The 20,145-nt window shown below is 36.1% G+C and overlaps 1 protein-coding gene across 2 annotated transcripts in view; it reads right to left on the bottom strand.

Moving 5' to 3' along the window:
• Positions 1 to 1,211: 1,211 nt before the first annotated feature.
• LOC113108401 (voltage-dependent L-type calcium channel subunit beta-4) overlaps positions 1,212 to 20,145 on the bottom strand; it is a 28,948-nt gene continuing 10,014 nt past the window's right edge. For both annotated transcript variants that reach the window (XM_026271521.1, XM_026271522.1), the window contains 12 exons: positions 10,297 to 10,413; positions 10,087 to 10,209; positions 9,869 to 9,996; positions 7,834 to 7,910; positions 7,419 to 7,438; positions 7,180 to 7,260; positions 6,068 to 6,126; positions 5,868 to 5,977; positions 5,635 to 5,786; positions 5,429 to 5,524; positions 4,667 to 4,852; positions 1,212 to 4,260 (listed from right to left, as the gene is read on the bottom strand). In XM_026271521.1, the coding sequence (XP_026127306.1) occupies positions 3,997 to 4,260; positions 4,667 to 4,852; positions 5,429 to 5,524; positions 5,635 to 5,786; positions 5,868 to 5,977; positions 6,068 to 6,126; positions 7,180 to 7,260; positions 7,419 to 7,438; positions 7,834 to 7,910; positions 9,869 to 9,996; positions 10,087 to 10,209; positions 10,297 to 10,413 (1,413 nt within the window). In that variant the 3' untranslated portion in view covers positions 1,212 to 3,996. The remainder of the gene's footprint in view (positions 4,261 to 4,666; positions 4,853 to 5,428; positions 5,525 to 5,634; positions 5,787 to 5,867; positions 5,978 to 6,067; positions 6,127 to 7,179; positions 7,261 to 7,418; positions 7,439 to 7,833; positions 7,911 to 9,868; positions 9,997 to 10,086; positions 10,210 to 10,296; positions 10,414 to 20,145) is intronic.

The following is a 20,145-nucleotide window of genomic DNA, read 5'->3' on the forward strand; positions in this document are numbered from 1 at the left end:
ATTCAAATTTATTTTACAAAAGAAAACTTACTAAATCTTACACATCTGTTTCCCAGAACCATATAGTGTCCCTTTAATCTGACGATGCAAATGGAAAAATATGCATGCAGTTTTGTATTTCTCTCAAATACCGTCCTGCACAAGTAATACCCACAATTCCATTTGAACTCCATTTGAAGCCATTAAGTTGCAGAGGCAGATAAAGCATTAGCATGCAGCACTGTACACATTTGCATAGTAAATGGCTATCACTTATTTTGGATTATTTTTTCATCGTCTTTTACCAACATGCCATTGCATGAAACAAAAGGGAAAATTGTTTTATAGGGGCAGTGGATATAGGAAGTACATTGTTTCACAAAATGAATGAATTCTGATCAATTGTTGACAATTTACCACTCACAGAATGCCATTTAAAACTACATATAGGATGAAAATGCTTAACACACTTTTAAATAAATTAGATCCACAGAGCTCTCAAAAAGAGGCATAGAAAGAATCCTTCTGTTTGCTAAAGTTAAAAAAAATCTAACATGTACCTTATAATAAAGTTAAGGCATACATTTACTGGCAGGGAATGTATAATACTAATAATAATATGAATAATAATAATACTAATAACAACAGCAATGTTGGTCCTGAGGGTTGGCTACATTAACTGACATTAAAGGTGACCAAAGGACCTTAAGGTTATGGGAAAATACACCAAAATTTGTACTTCTTTACAAAAAAAGTTATGTACTTGTAGGGGAGAAATATATATATATATATATATATATATATATATATATATATATATATATATATATATATATATATATATATATTAACTATCAGGTAATTTGAGGATATCCACAAATAGGAGGTTTCATAAGGAGACCAAATAATGTCTAGATTAACTGATTAACTTCTAAAATAATAATAAATAATAATATAATATGAATACTATTTCAGAACAATACTGTCAACTGGTTCCCAATTAGCTCTTTATACATTTATAATGTGAATCCTCATATTCTATATGATTCAGAGAATGTTAAACAAGACAAATGATTAGTATGCTCAAAGTAGTTTATAGTTTATGAAATATTGCACACAGACAGTGGAGTGGGCAGGAGAAATGGGGGTGGCAGTGATCAGAGAATAAGGACACTTTACCCAAACTCCATTAACTTCTACTGGCCCCTCAACTGCAGCAAGAAACGTTTCAAAAACGTTTACTGAATGCTTTCTAATGCTACATACTGTTTACACTAAAAATAGCCTACAGACAGACAGAGTTTCTTTCCTACCGGTTCTGCTCGCGACAAATCCAGTAGTTTATTACTATCGCTCACAGGTAGAACTTACAGCAGAATGGAAACTGGATAAATCCAATTATTTCCACACCAAACAAATAGTATTAACACTAAGATATGATTAAACCTTAACTATATGAAGCCACTGAAAGTTATGGACCAAATGCTTTTTGCAACACAGTACCTATAAACTGATGTCAACACTGCTTTTGTTCTCTCTCTGAGCATTACGAACACACAACAGCGATCTCCGTGAGAGGAAAAACTGTACAACACAACACAATTAAGGGAATTGTTGCGATTTGCCGTACCAAGAAATGAGTTGAGAAAAATGCAAATGTCAAGATCCAGACAACTTTGAAATAACTTTGCTAACATCGATTCAAGCATTGTCTGGACTGTTCAACAAACATCATTAAGCATTTTTCATTGAATAAATGACAATGGAGTTGAAGAAATATCTAATACAATAGAAAAAATGTGATGCTTTTTTGTCATAATCATGTAAGCCAGCAGAAGAAAGTAGTTTTGCACATGCAAAGGCAGGAATGACACCTGATTTGTTCATCCGAGCACTTCAGTGTGTGTGAACAGCTTTTCCATACAGGCTTGATGAAAACAACTAAAAAAAATGAATAAAAAATAAAAAAATGAATTTTTCCTTTTATAGTTTTTATGTTGTATCTTAGTCTAACGTCTAATTTTAATCCCAATACATAGTGTATCTGCTACGGCAACCAGTAACTAACTATACTATAGGTCAGGCATACACTAAATAGTTCAAGACTAGTAGTCATAATAATCAATGACTTGTTTCATAAAGCTTATTAGAACAGATTAACTTTATGGTGATCCACAGACCTGACTACGGGTAGGTTTACACGACAAGAGTGCACTAAAAACAGAAAAGTTTTGCGTTTTTGAAAATGTTTTGTGTACTACAGATGACATCATTATCCAAATGATCCCTGTTCACAAGGATTTGCTAAAATAACAAAAAATGCTGTATTATGCATGCCAGGCCAGTAGTTGGCAATCTCACTTTGTAGAGAAACACTGTGCAAACACGTAATACTCTTGCGCATCACTGTTATAACAAATTCATGTTTTTTTTTTTTTATAGCTTACACAGATGTGATAATAGTAACGTTTAAGGTTGCATTTTCAGGGCCTTTTTTGTAAATAAATGGCCAACATGCTTAACAATTCCTATTTTTAACCTATTATTAAGATTATAATTTTTTGTTAAAAGTTGTGTAGTGTAAACACTCCCTCAGTGACAGAATTGATTTCCACTCAGCTGCCATATATTTCAATGACACAGGCTACTGCGCTGTTTCTATCAAGAGTGTCATATGAGCTCAATAAAACCCCTGAGAATCTCACAAAACATGCTCAGGTCACATTTCACCAAAAATAACAAAAGTAAATAAATAAATAAATAAATAAAATACATATATGGCATAAAGAAAATATAGTTGATTTGGACAAGTTTTTAATTTTTATTATAATACTATTATTTTAATGATAATTAATCACAACTGACCCTTTTAATTCTTATGAATTTCCATATGTGTTTTTAACCCATTTTTCTGTTTAATACTATTTAATGTAATTATTCAAATTTAACAAACACCATCATGATGCATAATTATTTACAATGTAAACAAACAAATTAAAATAGAGAAGGGGATGATTCTTTTTTATTTATTTTTTCATGAAAATAATGTCACAATTTGAGTCTTAATGGTCCTAAAACAGGCTTTACTGTATTTATATTGTTTATATTTATATGACTTTTTGGGTGAAATATAATCTTTAAATCTTTTAAGGTTTCATGAGATTCATTTATTTACTATTACTAAGTAATGGAGTCATTTAAAATGATCAAATCGACCTGATACTGGTGCTCTGGCGTAATTTTTTGCAACAACATCCCACTTTTAGGCCTGGGCGAAGCGCTGAGTGAACTACAGGCATTATGGTGTACGTAAAAAAGGATAATATGTTATCCTTTGTATTTTGCTCAGAAAAAAAAGTGTCTGTTGACACTGTCTGTAGAGATCATTATGAAAATAGACTGTTGGAAAAGAAACCCCTTGGATTTTGGCACCTATGAAGCATTCCCGTTTCGTACCTGAGGCTGTTTGGGCAAAATAAGAGACCATCTAACATAAATACAAAAACAGGAAGAAACAGAACGGTGAATGCATGACACTTCCATTGGCTACTGAAATTGTGCAAAAAAGGCTCTGTGCTGATTGGGTCTTGGCACTGTTGAGCATTTCTGCATGCTGGGACTAGTTCAGGATGAAAATTAGCATGCCATCACAAAACGTCCTGCAAATCTAGACAGTGCAGGACTTTTAGGTTAGCAATTAATTGCAGGGCTTAGGCCTCTACAAGGAGAAACTGGATGGACCAGAAGGTACTATAGCTGTCACTCCTCCAAAAGAGCTACTTATCTCAGCCATTGCAGATAAAATCAGCAACTCCAACTGCCTGACAAGAGATGCGCAAGGGCTGCAAAACAACTGCCTTACATAGATGGACCGGGTGCTCGGATTTTGCTTTCAGTTAAGATGACCCATTTATGGGGACCTGTTTCAGAGTGAAAGCAATGCACTGCATTTTCAGAAAGGGTTTACACAATTAGATGAAATTGATCTCATAGCTCTGGCTGTAGTGGACTGGATGTTCAGAGTCTGTGCCGCGAGTCGTTACTGTAGCCCCCGGGGGAGCCCCGGTTGCGGTGAGGTTGGTACGTGTCTTGATAGGGATCATGGTACTCCTCCTCTACCAGAGGGTAGTGGTCTCGACTTTGCTGGGAGCTGGAGGACAGGCGGTTATGACTCTTCTTTTGCCGCTCGTTGTTGTGGTAGTTCTCATCAGACGTCATCAAGCTGCGTCGCTCCATCGGAGAGTTGTCGCTGATGTGATTGCTGTTTTTATTTCTTTGGCTCTGTTGAAAGTTAAACAATATTATCAGCAGAACTAATATATTACAATTGGAAATAAATACAAAATAACCCTTTCAGAGGACAGTTATAAACAATAACTTTGGAACATGTTACTGCATACAGCAAGCTAAAAATGTCTGTTGAACAAATTATATAAACTTAATACACAAACATATTTCAATTTACTTAATTTTTTACCATTCTGAGCATTTTTGGTTTCTGAAATTTCATGCAAATCTCTAGTACTCTCTGTAATTTCCAGTTATTCATATGGTACATTCTTTAAAGCTTGTTATGGTACACTTAACCAAGGAGGCAGAGCTTATCCAGGATTTTCAACACATTCTAATCAGCATATTTTGGAATATTCAAAAAATATTTAAAACAGAGTGCCAAGTCTGCGCTCACCTGTAGTCCAGAGATGGCTGTGGGGTACGGTGAGAGTGCAGTGGAGCCCAGATTGCGTCCCAACAGAGGGTTCAGAGGAGTGCTGAGAGAAGTGTGAGTTGCACGCCAGTAGGCCTCCAGATACTCGGTCAGATGTTCACATGCATCCTCCAGCTGGTTCTCATCCAAAATTACATCAAACATTTCCTGGAACACGTCACATCCTTTATTTTTAATGCATTCCAGTCAACCACCTCCCTCTAGTTTGGCACATTACACCAACTTTTCAAAACCCAATCCAACCTCAATTAAAAAAAAAACTAAAATTTGTCTTACTGAATATCCTGTGTTACTGTAATACACTATTCAAAAGTCTGGAGTCTTTTTTTTCTCTTAATGAATACATTTATTCAGCAAGGACCCATTAAATTGATCATAAGCGACAATAAAGACCTTAAGAATCCAATTTAAACAAATGCTGTAAATTTGAACGCTTCTGTTCATCAAAGAATCCTAAAAAAGTGGCATTTTCACAAAAAGCACACCAATGACCCTCCTATAACAAGATAAGTTTCATTATCAGCAAATCAGAATATTAGAATGATTTCTGTAATATCATGTGACACTGACGACTGAAGTGATGACTGCTGAAAATTCAGCTTTGCCATCACAGGAATATATTACATTTTCAAATTGAAAACAGTCAGATTATTAAAGTAAAATGGGTTGCAAACACTGTAAAAGAGAAGAATCAGACTATGTTATGCTATTGTAGATACTCACTGGAGGACACTGAGCTAGTTTGTCTGCTGCCACCAGTTGTACATTTAAATGCTTGCTTTGAGACTTCCCTCGTGATTTGATCAGCCGTTGCAACACCTGTAAGCACACAAATGCAATAACTATATAATCATAACATCATTCATCTAACATACACTGTTAGTACTTGTTCAGTTTCTTCTTTTAATAAAGAAATGCAAACATTTTACCTTGGGAGAAGACACTTTGACATGGACAATAATGGGAGCTAAAGAAGTCTTGATGAGCTGGGCTGGATGGTTGATCGTGTCGGCATCCAGCACAACCAGCTGAAGGGATCTGGCCAATTCAAAAATTCGCTCGATTTCACTCTGAACCTCCGCTGTAAACATGTGTAACCTTAATTAATTAACTTGCATCTAATTAAAAATGCTCAACAGCAGTTAAACATGAGCTGACATACCCAGGTTGGATCTGGTGTTGGATCTCTCAATAATGACTCTCTTACTAGGGTTATTCAGCACAGATCTCTTGGCCAAAGAGATGTCTGCGGTTACTCTTGTGATTGATATCCTGAAATTAGGAAATAAATGTACTGAAATCATGAACATATGGACAGGAAAGGTATTTAAAATCCAAAACGCATTAAAAGCTGTCACTCACCTGCCTTCAAACCTGTGTTTCAGGAAGTCAAAGAGCGCTTTCTGCATCATATCTGTCACCTGTGTTCAAACCCATGACGACGGGAGAGTAAACACAATTATGAGCAAAAAGGAGATTTTTTTCATTGAAAAAACTAAGGAATTATCGAATTGACTTCAACAGCATCTAGCCAGGAAATGACAAACAGTGCAGTCTAACTTAGAGACACGTACTCATTCCATATCATCCAAGATGTAGATGAGTTTGTAGCTTCATCAGAACATATTTGAAAAAAATAAAAATTGCATTACATCACTTGCCCATCAAAGGATCTTCTGCAGTGAATGGGTGCCGTTAGAATGAGAGTCCAAATAGCTGATAAAAACATCACAATAATCCGCAAATAATCCATTCGGTCAATTAATGTCTTGTGAACCAAAAACCTACCTCCATTATTCAGGGCGCACAAAATATGGATAGAGGACTCATATTTTAGCCATAAGCAAAGCTTTAAAATTAAAAACGTCTATTAGAAACATTCAGATTGTCACTTTATGAGACATTAATGGATGAACTGAAGTTGTGTGAATTACTTGTGGATTACTGTAATGCTTTTATCAGCTGTTTGGACTCTCATTCTGACGGCACCCATTCACTCCAGAGGATCCACTGGTAAACGAGTGATGTACTGCTACATTTCTAAAAGTCCGATGAAAAGACAAACTCACTTGGGTGAGTTATTCTTTTAAATAATGTCTGTATATGAGCAAATGACATATTCAGAAAAAATGATTTTAAATGATTAAACACAGCTGTTTATCTTTCACAGATCAATCATGATATATGCTCCAAGAGATCTAGTCTAATATTCAGAGGGTGCATGCTAACATGCTTGTCATGCTGATTTCAGGGATGGTGGTTTTATATTTTTTTCTAATTTCAAACCATGCTCCATTTTTGAGACTGATATGTAGTACCCAGAAGGTTGTTGCCTTGGCAACTCTGCTTGGAGATGATGACTGCTATTCAGTGACAAACCGACATCCCCTCTCGCTCGCTGCTTAAGAAGTGATGCCCTGGTTACCATGTCTAAATATACACACAAACAGACCATAGGGATTATGGAAGCCTACCTCATATCCCTTAAGTGATGGGCCAACTAAGACCACCGGCCTCATGGAAGGGACCACATCGTATGGAGGAATGTGCTCGGCCTACAAAATAACAACAATTTGATGTGAAACAATATACTGTTTATTTGTACCACAATAACCCCATACTGATTACTGAATCATCAATGCATCATCTTTAACCAGTAAATAGTATAGTCTTTTGTAGAATTTATAGAATTGCCAAATGAAATAAAACTCACCACTTTCTGTTTCTGTTTACCTGTGATGATAGAAAAGAGGAATTTTAAAAAGTAGACTGAAACAAAATCTGATGCATCTTTTCTCTATTTAAAATACAAAATAAAATTAAATGAAATAAATTATATTTATTAACATTTCAATGCCTAGCACTCTTCCTGTATGGTTTTTAATGCTAAACTAAATTTCACTGGGCAACACAGCCTCTCTACAGGTTGTGTTTCTCAGCCATATTTATTTTGTGTCAAGAGTGATTAACAATATATGAAGTGTCTGTCTGGACAGCATTAAAAAACAGACATGTTTCCCCTGTTTGCTATTGGAAAACATCAATTTATTCTTTAATTTCTGGACATTTTATAAAACCAGCCTGAAGTGGACTGGAACCCTTCACTAACGATGAAGACTGAAGCTGACCTGCTGAAGCAGGGTTGGGCTTGAAGGTGCCTGACACCATTTCACCCAGACTGGAAGAAGAGTTCCCACTGGACTTCCTATAGGGACAGAATAAAGAATTGGGAATGGTGGTAAATAAGGACTCTTAATTAAATCATAAAAAAAAACATCACATTGCATGACTAATTGGTGTCCAGTTATATTCTTAGAAATAAATAATTAGTACATCTTATTTTTTAATTAACTTTGCATGAAATATTGTGGCAGTCAGATCAAGTTTGTCATCTTTTATATAATTTTGTATAAATATTTGGACAGTCTGAGTTGAGACAAAGATGTTATAAGCAAGAATATGGTATAAAGTAAAATTCCTCTTTATATTGTGTTTAAAGGTATAGTTCACCAAAAAATGAAAATTTGATGTTTATCTGCTTACCCCCAGGGCATTCAAGTTGTAGGTGACTTTGTTTCTTCAGTAGAACACAAACTGAACTATTTAACTGAAACTGTTGCAGTCTGTCAGTCATATAATGCAAGTGGATGGGAATCACGACTAAAACATACAATAAAACTAAATAAATAAAAAAACACAGAAACAAAACCATATTAAACCCTGCGGCTTGTGACGATACATTGATGTGTAAACAAAACGATCAGTCTGTGCAAGAAACTGAATAGCATTTATATCTTATTTTACCTCTGATTCTCCCATGTGCAAACTGTTCACAAGCGCATTCTCAAGCAGGCGAGTCGTCTTCTTCTTCTAGTGTATGCAGACTTATAAGTGCATTACCACCGCCTATCTCTCAAGTGGAAAAATGACTTCACACATCAATGTATAATGAGTTTTTAATTTTTTTTTTATTGTATGTTTAAGCCGTGATTCCCATCCACTTGCATTATAAGACTGACAGACTGCAACATTTTTAACTGTTTCAGTAAAAAATCTCAGTTTGTGTTCTACTGAAGAAACAAAGTCACCTTGGATCTTGGATGCCCTTGGGGTCAGCAGATAAACATCAAATTTTGATTTTTGGGTGAACTATCCCTTTAAGGTAACCCCTAATATATTTAGAATACATTTATTTCATACTAAGTATAGTTCAAATGTATTAACATATTTACTGACATATTGCTTGAGACTTTTTAAGTTTTATTTAAACTTTATTTAGAGTTTTACTTGTGCACAATCCACATTTCTTAATATTTAATGTCATTACTGATAAATTCTGTATGATCTTCTTATAATATCAGTCTTAAAATGCAAGATATTTAAAGTGCACTTGCAATAGTTATACTTTAGCGCAATCAAATATACTTCAGTGCATTAAGAACAAAATTGTTCAATTTTCATTATAGTATACTAAAAGTACAACCGAAAGGTATTTTTATTACATACATAAATATGTTAAAGTACTTAGAATGAAATAAATGTATTTCAAATACATTTTCGTATATTTATTTTTTACTAGGGATGTAATATGTAAACATCTTGAAGGATCTATGTGGATCACAATTTTAGACATACTACATTATTTCCTTTGTTAAGGAAAGAACAGCAGTAAGTACAAATGCCTTTGTCCTTCAAAACCAGACATTTTATCTAATAGAGTGGAGAGATATGACTACTGTGTGACTCAACAGTGCTGTTGAGAGAGAACGCAGCATCTCATTTTTGGGTTTGTGTGTCATTTCTTTCAAAAACACCTACAACTATGCTCATTCTCTGTACATGAAAGGACATTGCTCCAATTGCAAAATTAATTGTCCCATGAATAATCACCCATCCTGTGTTCTAAATAAAACAATGATGCAATGAACAATGAGGTTCAAGGGCATTTATAATCATCCTGAAATTTGGCTTTTGAAATTTGAACAGTGGAAATCTACCGCAGTTTTCATTGGCTTTCATTTTATTCTTTTTTGACAAATAATGGCTACAAATGGCTTGCCAAATAGTAAAACAGTGGAAGACAGAATTGCATCTTAGCCTTCAAAATGGTTTAAGGTTTAGCATAACACTCATTACTCATATTTTCCTCTTAGGCAGTCTTACCCATGGAAGCGGCCCCTTTTTTGCTCTTGCTGTAAGCGAATGTTCTCTAGTTTTAAGGGACTGGGGATGAAACCGATATCACAGCCTTCCTTCACCAGTCGCCCAATCCACCAGTCATTGTTGTACTTCTGTAGAAATACACAGAGGAAATTTGTTTAAATTCCATTTATAAATGGATACAGCTAGACAGGCTCTCATTAAATAAATGCCCTCTTCACCTCCTTGATGTGAAGGAAGTCTTTAGCATCAAAGGAAATGGCAGTCCCAGCGACAGGAACATCCTCATCCAGGGCACCACAGTAGCTGACGTTTGTCCTCACGGCAAAGGCCACTGCTTTGGCCTGAGACAGATTTAAAGCACATATGAGGCATATATAAGAACAATTGCATAGGTACAGTACAGGTAGCTCTGGTTAAGACAGTCTGACCTTTGCCCTCTCCAGCTGAACGGTGGCCTGCTGTTCTTTCTCCTGGCGTCCGCCCTGCTCCTCATCCAGAGAGACATCTGAGTCGGATGGTCTGCTAGTGTACGAATCGGCGGAACCCTGCATACACATTGTGAATATCTATCAATTTATTGCCATTAACACAAAGCACTCTATGTAAACCAACCCAAGAATCCTAAAATGTATCTAGATGATTTATAGTGGATGTATGCTGCACTAAACAAAGGATATGTGGGAGGAATAGCCTTTACTTTGCTCTTGCTTGTCCATAATGACACACATAGTAATTTTATTGTTTTATCTGAATGGATTTAGACTGCATTAAAAGGTTTTGATTTAAATAACTATTCATTGCAGTGCATCAAGCAGAAGCTGCTAGTTTTTAATAATATTTCATGTCAAAGGGTTGGAATAAATGTTCTTATGTCAACCTTAACAGTATAGAAAGCCTTAAAACAGAAGCAGCAGTAATAGTGAAATGACACATTACCAAGGAGAATGTGGTAAGCATGGAATACAGGAATGGATTGTATCTGAAAATCTATTAAAATGGAAAACAATTTTGTAATATTATTTCAGTATTACTGTTTTTACTGTATTTTTGTTCAAACCAACACTACACAGGTCCATCTCAATAAATTAGAATGTCGTGGAAAAGTTTATTTATTTCAGTAATTCAACTCAAATTGTGAAACTTGTGTATCAAATAAATCCAGTGCACACAGACTGAAGTAGTTTAAGTCTTTGGTTCTTTTAATTGCAATGATTTTGGCTCACATTTACCAAAAACCCAAATATCTCAACAAATTAGAATACTTCATAAGACACATTTTAGTGTGTCTTATGATAAAAAACATTTTAGTGAACTGTTGGCCTTCTGAAAAGTATGTTAATTTACTGTATATTTACTCAACACTTGTTAGGGGCTCCTTTTGCTTTAATTACAGCCTCAATTCGGCATGGCATGGAGGTGATCAGTTGGTGGCACTGCTGAGATGGTATGGAAGCCCAGGGCTGGTGAGTTTGCTGGCCAGTCAAGCACACTAATGGTCATTTAACCAACTTTTGGTGCTTTTGTCAGTGTGGGCAGGTGCCAAATCCTGCTGAAAATGAAATCAGCATCTTCAAAAAGCTGATCAGAAGAAGGAGGCATGAAGTGCTCCAAAATGTCTTGGTAAACGGGTACAGTGACTTGGACAATGGACCAACACCAGCAGATGTTATTGCACCCCAAATCATCACAGACTGTGGAAACTTAACACTGGACTTCAAGCAACTTGGGCTATGAACTTCTCCACCCTTCCTCCAGACTCTGGGATCTTTGTTTCCAAATGAAATACAAAACTTGTTATCCTCTAAAAAGAGGACTTTGGATCACTGGGCAACAGTCCAGTTCTTCTTCACCGTAGCCCAGGTAAGATGCACCTGACGTTGTCTGTGGTTCAGCAAATTCCTTGACACTTCTGTGTGTGGTGGCTCTTGATGCCTTGACCCCAGCCTCAGTTCATTCCTTCTGAAGTTCACTCAAATTCTTGAATTGATTTTGCTTGACAATCCTCACAAGGCTGAGGTTCTCTCGATTGGTTGTGCATCTTTTTCTCCACACTTTTTCCTTCCACTCAGTTTTCTGTTAACATGCTTGGATACAGCACTCTGTGAACAGCCAGCTTCTTTGGCAATGAATGTTTGTGGCTTACCCTCCTTGTGAAGGGTGTCAATGATTGTCTTCTGAACAACTGTCAGATCAGCAGTCTTCCCCATGATTGTGTAGCCTAGTGATTCAAACTGAGAGACTATTTTGAAGGCTCAGGAAACCTTTGTTGAATGTTGGTATCCAAACCTTTGATTAGCTGATTGGCATGTCACGATATTCTAATTTGTTGAGATAGGGTTAGAATTGGTGGGTTTTTGTTAAATGTGAGCCAAAATCATCACAATTAAAAGAACCAATCTGTGTGCACTGGATTTATTTAATATACAAGTTTCACAATTTGAGTTGAATTACTGAAACAAATGAACTTTTCCACAACATTCTAATTTATTGAGATGCACCTGTATATAAAACAATAAAATAAATTCCACCATAACATAAATGTTATGGCATTGAAGAACTATTGAAGCTTGTATTTTGAAGAACCTGAAATTATGAATACATAGTTAAATTCCTTTTAGACACTTCATACATTATCACGAACAGGTGACAAGGCCGATTTGACACTTATCAATAAACCGCAGTCCGGTAAGATTGCAGTAAACAGCTCTAATGCTGACTTCACAGTGTTTGCAAAGCTGAGAAATGCATGTGCAGATGTTGATGCACCGGTTCATGGCATTGAGGGAAAGGGGACCAGATCAAATACAAAATGTCTAAAGCTGACAGCCACAGAGTCAGAATTATGGATGTCTTGTTCAAATGTATTATTGAGAATGAAAAAGAGAGGGCGAATGGATCAAAAGTCCCATAGGAAAGACAAACCCCAAAGAGATCTTTTTAAAATATCTATTTCTTCTCCTAGACAACGAGATTAAATGGAGAGCATGTTGAGACTTTATGCATATGCTTCTCAGATGTTTCTCCTGAGAAAAAATAAATCCTAGTGATCTCAAAAATATTACAAAATATCCTCAGATTTACAAAAGTATGCAAGTCTGCAAAATATTTAAATAGGAACTGAAACATTTCTTACTGATCTTGCTATGATATCCATGTTAATTTACAGTACTTACTCTAGGTCAGCAGCTGTCTCTCGCTTGTGTCTATTTTTTATTTAACTTACAACATTAATAGTATTTTATTTTCTCGGAATGGCTTGGAGCAACTGATGAGTAGAGCTTTGGAGGAGTCAGTCTAAAACCAAAAGGGCAATTTATTAAGAGCACGATATGCAATGAATTCAAGAGCAACATGTGCTTTGATCTACTCATCAAAAGATTGTGCTCAAAGCTAACAGACACCTTGAAGGTTCATTAACCCTGTAGTTGTGTCCCATACAAACATATAATCTAATCATATAATCCACTAGTATTCTCTTTATCACTGCAGTAGTCATCCAGAATTAAATACAGCCCTTTTTTTATACTACAACACCAGCTATTACAGTTCATGCCATTAAAGGAATGTAAAAATTGACCAAATATGCAGGTTAATTACTTATCACAAAAAAATACATTTCTCAGTAATAACAGTAGCACTTAAAATGCTTACAAATTCACTGAGGTAAGGACAACTTCTACTTCATCTAAGATCCATCAAAAATAAGTGACCCTTAAAATCTGTCTGTGATCTTGCTTCACATTTGCTTAAAACATAAATCTGGGTAACATATCTGATTTTACTCCGAAACCTTTTAAAAGTCATTAGAAAATCAAAGGTTGGTGCATTACGGTTTATTGCATCCTTTGTACCACCCATGAATCATGTATCCATGTATTGTACTTTATATTTCAGTCAATTATTTGAACTGATTTACTTAAACCCCCTTAAATGAAGGTGGTATCATTTAATGTCTCATATCATATTACAACATAAAAAAAAGGTATTCCAGCTATCAGGAAAAATATCATCAATGCTATGCAATATGACAGATGATATTGCCCATGTCTATCTTTTCTGTGCTGGGGTTTGGCTAAAGCAGTCTGATGTTGTTACCATCACAAAAGCTGCTAAATACACACTATTCCCAACCACCTATCTGCAGACAGACTGTACTGCATTAAACCTAATCAAAAGCAAAAAGAAAGAAGATTTACAAACAGAGCACTGTATAAGTGTCTGACACACACAGAACTATGGTCAAATCAAGAGCAACTATGACAGAATCAGAAACAATGAGTCAACAAGGCACAATGAAACTGGAAAATGATGTTCACTAGGGATTTGGTTACTTTGACTTTTTGCTTAATATTGTTCACATTATCCATAAAAACACACTGATTTGGTGCTTCTTATTAATGTTGAAAACAGTTGTGCTGCTTAATATTTTTGCAGAAACAGTGATAGATTTCTTCAGGATTCCATCTCTGATCTTGTCCTGTCTGGCTGCAGACAGGTTGAACACACTGCAATTCCAAACCTCTGCACAGATTGCAAATCCATTTTGTGCTGCTAGTGCAGAGAATATGCACTTAAGCACACAAAACTCAGAACTTTAAGAAGTGTATGTTAAAGATGCTTGATGATTCTTAAAGAGGCAATCTGTTTAAAAAAAAAAAAACTTAAACAAGAGACCCAAACAAAGATAAAGGGCTGAAGAAAGAACAAAGACAAGAGATGCAGCTTGATGAATCTCAGATGCCAACACACATGCACACATATGCATCCCAGTAGAGATGCCTCATCAAAGAGAATCTGATTCTATTCCTGGTATATCCTCAAAGGTACACTGAGACATCCATTATGTCTAACTGTATGATATCATCACTTCTGCAAGTTCACGGTAACTCACTATTGCCAAGACAGATGTCTCTAGTACTATGGGAGATGAAGGAAGTGGATGAAAAGAGCACAGGATGTGTTATTCTTTGTCTAGGATGAAGCAACCACTGTGAATGGAGGCTGGCAACCCTGCTAAAAAGACCAGCATCTGGATCATTGGATCATCAGTACCTCTAGAGCTCAATCTCTGTTCACTTAATGTCTAGACATATACATTTAGCAGACAGTGGATTCAGGCTTTACATTTTTTAACAGTATACGTGTTTCCTGAGAATTGAGCCCACAACCTTTTGCGCTGCCAACGCAATGCTCTACCACTGAGCCACAGAAACTGTAGACACAGCTAGATGCATCAGTTTTTTAAGCTCACAACTCCTAGCCAGCACAATGCCCTCTCTTCTGGCCATCCCACTAGATCATGGGACCTCCATGGCCAGGATAGTCATGTGACCAATGTTACATAAGGCGATGTGCACTGAGGCGAGTCAAGTGTCAGGAGCTGCATCTGCTCCTGATGATATCAAAGCCCCTGTGATTCATCCTCACAGCAACTCATTCCATCTACTCAGTCTCCAGCACACCACCGGGCCATTAAAATATACGGTTTAATACTGCTACAAAAACAGTTTGAGTCTTCAAAATGAGCTGATGCACAATGACTTTTACGATTCAACAAACACTCATACATTTTGTCCCATCACAACATTTGCATGTGTTGCTATATTATCAAGTTCTGATGGATCACAAGGCAGAGATGGGGACTCGAGTTTGAGACTCGGACTCGAGTGCGACTTAAGTCGCACAAACAGTGACTTCAGACTCGACTTGAGACTCGTCCTCGAAAGACTTCAGACTCGACTCGGACTCGAGGTCCGGGACTCGTGAACAATGTTAATTTTTAGTAAACGTCAGATGAGCTCGCTGTTAGAGTTGTGACGTTCGCGAACGAACCGATTCTTTTGAACGGCTCATAAACATGAACGATGGGAGCCGAGTCACGGCTGGAGGGGAGCCGTTCTTTCTGTCGCTCTTTTTTCCTATGCGTGTTTCAGAGCGCGTGTTTCACACAGATGCACACAAATGAGCTCCTCCGCGAGACAGAACAGTTATAGGGGGAGGGGCGCACCCAGCGCAGGCCAACCCTTTATAGCGTGATGATATTAGTTATTAGTTGTGCACGCATCCTTCACGTGAGTACTCCAGTGGAAAAAAACCTGCGTGCCTCTGTCATTGGGAGCGGAGCCATGACGTTTTGCACAGATATTCATTGCAGCCCACTTTGTTATTGTTCATTGACTTGAAGGGGCTGATGTCCTATTTGCAAAGTTTACAGTAGTAATAGTATGTAGACATTTCCATTTTATTTATTCTAATTTTATCTACTTTAAATATTTTTGGTTCTCTATCAAAATGTTCTTGTGTGATAACAATGTTCTTGCGTTGAAGTGTTTGTAGTAAAAGCTGTTTTGCACAGAAATTCATTGCGGCTTTGTTTTTGATGTTTATTTGTGAGTAGGTATTGTATGAATAACATAAGTCAGCGTAGCTTTGTTCATTCTTAAGCCAGACAAGAGGTGTGCAGCTATACAGCCAGGACAGACAGAAGGCCATTACTGAATCCATAAATGCAAAATACAGATATTAACTTAAAAGTAAAGCATTCTTGGTGTTTTTGTCATGTTGCAATAGCCTGTTTACACTGATTATATACCAAAATCAAAGTTGATATTGTATGCTAATAGATAGAGTTGTCATGATAACATATTACATGCTTTGAATTCCTTATATATAGCTATGCAGTGTTCTAAGCAGCTTGGATGGATCGCTCTACGTGATGCAACATTTATTATAACCAGAGACTTAATATAATAAAGAGACTTGAGACTTGACTTGGACTCTAGCTCAGAGACTTGAGACTTGACTTGGACTCTAGCTCAGAGACTTGAGACTTGACTTGGACTCTAGCTCAGAGACTTGAGACTTGACTTGGACTCTAGCTCAGAGACTTGAGACTTGACTTGGACTCTAGCTCAGAGACTTGAGACTTGACTTGGACTCTAGCTCAGAGACTTGAGACTTGACTTGGACTCTAGCTCAGAGACTTGTGAGCATCTCTGTCACAAGGTCTGATTTAAATAAAAACTATGCTTATTGCAAACACAATGCAACTTATTATATAAACATCCAGTTAATATAGCAAAAAGGCTTTAAAAGGAAAATCGTGTCACTACTCCCCCTCATGTCGTTCTAAACCTGTATGACTTGTTTCTTTTGTGGAACACTTAGAAGAATGTTGGTATCCAAACAGTTTTGGGTCCCATTTGGAGACCATGCTGCGATGGAAATAATATCGCAGCCATGCTGGTATCCAAATGGTTTTGGGTGTTTACAGAATCTGCAGTCAGGCAATCACTTCACTTTAAAAAACATTACACCCCACGGCCAGCTGGTTTGCTTCCATGCTGCCGACTCAGCGATACCGATGGCTGGATGGAGAGAGATGGCAGGGTGCAGGACGGGAACATTTCTTCAGCAGATGATAGCACAGTTCCTCTTTCTCAGGCTGCCAGCACACTTCAACCTGAGGTCAAATATTTAATTTTCAAGAAATGAATGGTTTAACTGTTAAACAGACATCATCTTTTTGCATATAGTCATGTATTAATTGGTCATTTTTTTATTTATTAATTCAAGTATTAAAAAAAAAAAAAAAAAAAATATATATATATATATATATGTATATATATATATATATATATATATGTATATATATATATATATATATATATATTACAAAAATTATTTATTTTTAAATCAGTTGTTAATAATTAAAAATTACCTTTGGCCATTCAATGTTTGGCAAGACACACTGATGAGAGGGTCATAAGTACATTTAAATACAGTCCCTGAAGTTATGATTCATCTGCTGCACTGTCAATCCCAAAAGAGAGCTTCTCAAAAACGACTTGGACTATCAGGTCATTTTAATAACTGTAAGCTGCTGAGGTATTCAAATTAAATTAGTTAGTTACATTTTAGTTTATGTATTTTTTTTATTTTTTGTAACTGTCTGATTTTTAGGAACTTAAAGTTAAAGTTACGCAGACTACAATTTGCCTTGGACTGCATTTGCTCCAAAAGACTTTGTATACTCATTCAGACAGATGAAGACTGTAGATCAATTTAGCAAAAATCTATAACTATACTTCCCATTACAATAAATATAGGCAAATACAGCTGAAAATGTATACTGATTCTTAAACTTGAAACCAAAATTAAATTAATCCATCTCTTTCAAACAGGCTTTTTTGGAAACATTTGCTTTAAGGAGGAGATAAAAAACACCATAATATGTGAATGTCCGACGACACATTTGAATTTCTTACTCAAGTACTTGGTTTAGCATGAAAGCCCATGGGAATTATTTCTGTGCCTCGGCTATCACAACCTACTCAGCAGCAAGACAGTTTTATAAATGACCCAGCTGATGTTTATTCATTACCACATTACTAAATCTATTAACCAGTGCTTCCAACTTCAGAAGGAGGAATGATTAGTAAAAAACATGCAGCAAAAAAGAAAAAAGGCATATTTAATTTGGAAAATTCTAACTATTAATATTACTATTTTCACATTTTGATTTGTTTAAAGCAGCAATCACACACACACACACACATATATAAAATTCTTTTTTGAAAATCCGACCACCATTTTTGGTTTAACAGATTTTGTCTTCGGATTGTGGAAAGTTTTGAATTCTGCAAGTTAATGTTTACTTGGTACTCATTTTATAACAAAACGCAAACAAACCGTTATTATAACAATACACAAAAAATGTTTTTTTCATGTTATGACTCCTTACTGATAAAAAAAACAAAAAAACAAACACACATATATATATATATATATATATATATATATATATATATATATATATATATATATATAGCCTAAATGCACTGTAAGTCGCTTTGGATAAAAGCGTCTGCTAAATGCATAAATGTAAATGTAATGCAAATGTCCTTGATATATGCATACACAGTCATACACACACATACACACACACAATACAAATATTTTTATACATGTTAAGTATATATTAAAATTAGTGCTGCCAAATGATTAATCGCATCCAAAATAAGTTTTCGTTTTCATATTATATCCATAAACATACACTGTGCACACACATATCTTATGTAAACTATAACTTTTATTTTGGATGCGATTAATTGCAATTAATCGTTTGACAGCACAAATTAGAATATACTTTTAGATACTAGACCAGAGGTAGGCATCGTAGTCCTGAAGTGCCAATGTCCTGCAGAGTTTATCTCCAACCCTGAAAAAAGCCTCACTTGTCTGTAGCCTTACTAATCCTGAAGACCTTGAAGAGCTTGTTCAGGTGTGTTTGATTAGGGTTAGAGCTAAACTCTGCAGGACAGCGACACTCCAGGACCAACGTTGCCTATCCCTGTAATACACCTTTAGCAACTGTGTTTAAGAATCCTTTTTAAAGAATAACTTAAGAATTTACTTTTTTTTTTAGCACAACTGAAGTTAATGTCGGGCAACTTTGTCCCTAAATGACAGTATAGATAAGTAAACCCACTCACACAATGGCTGAACCACATGTACTCTGCCTCAGTGTGTACACCATTATCTAACCACGTCAAGTGTGTGGGCTTGGGTTTGTCAAGCCACACTTTCTGCTTATCTTCAGAGATTGTATGCAGTGAACATTTTTCTGTGATGCCAGTGAGTCTGAGAGCATTAGGGGCACACAAAGTCCACTACACTGGTAGATCCTTGCCCTGTATTTCTTTGAAAACAAAAGCAGATCAATCGGTCAGTGAAAAAGCATCCTCCAGTGAGCAGATATCCAGATGAATCACGAGAGCTGAGGACCAATGCAGGCAAGAGCAGTGGGTAATTACAGATAAATCTCTCCACAACACAGCACGAGATCACTACCATTTAGGGCCACATCTGATGAAAGCAAATACTTCACCATAAAAAGAGATGATGATTAAAGCTTTGTGTCACATAGGAAGCCATGAAAGGTACAGTACTTCCAATATCTGACTTAACTGATCTTTAGATCAGTTGCAACCCAAAATTGGAATCGAGTCCTTGAACTGTTTCCTTGAAAACAGCATGTTCGTGAATTGCTCCGTCTGAATTGTGAACTGTTTGTGACCTTCAGAGCAGAAGCAGACATTACTAGTTCTAGATTTACAGAGGCTGATTTTCAACTGATTGGTTAGATATTGAGGGAGTTATTACAGTTAGTTTACCCAAAATATTTAAACTCGCTCATTATTTACTCATGTCATAGCAATATATGCAATTCTTTCTACTTTGTAACAGATCGGGAAAAAATTCAATATAAATCTGAA

This window comes from Carassius auratus, chromosome 9 (genome assembly GCF_003368295.1).
Source record: "Carassius auratus strain Wakin chromosome 9, ASM336829v1, whole genome shotgun sequence".
NCBI lineage: Eukaryota > Metazoa > Chordata > Actinopteri > Cypriniformes > Cyprinidae > Carassius > Carassius auratus.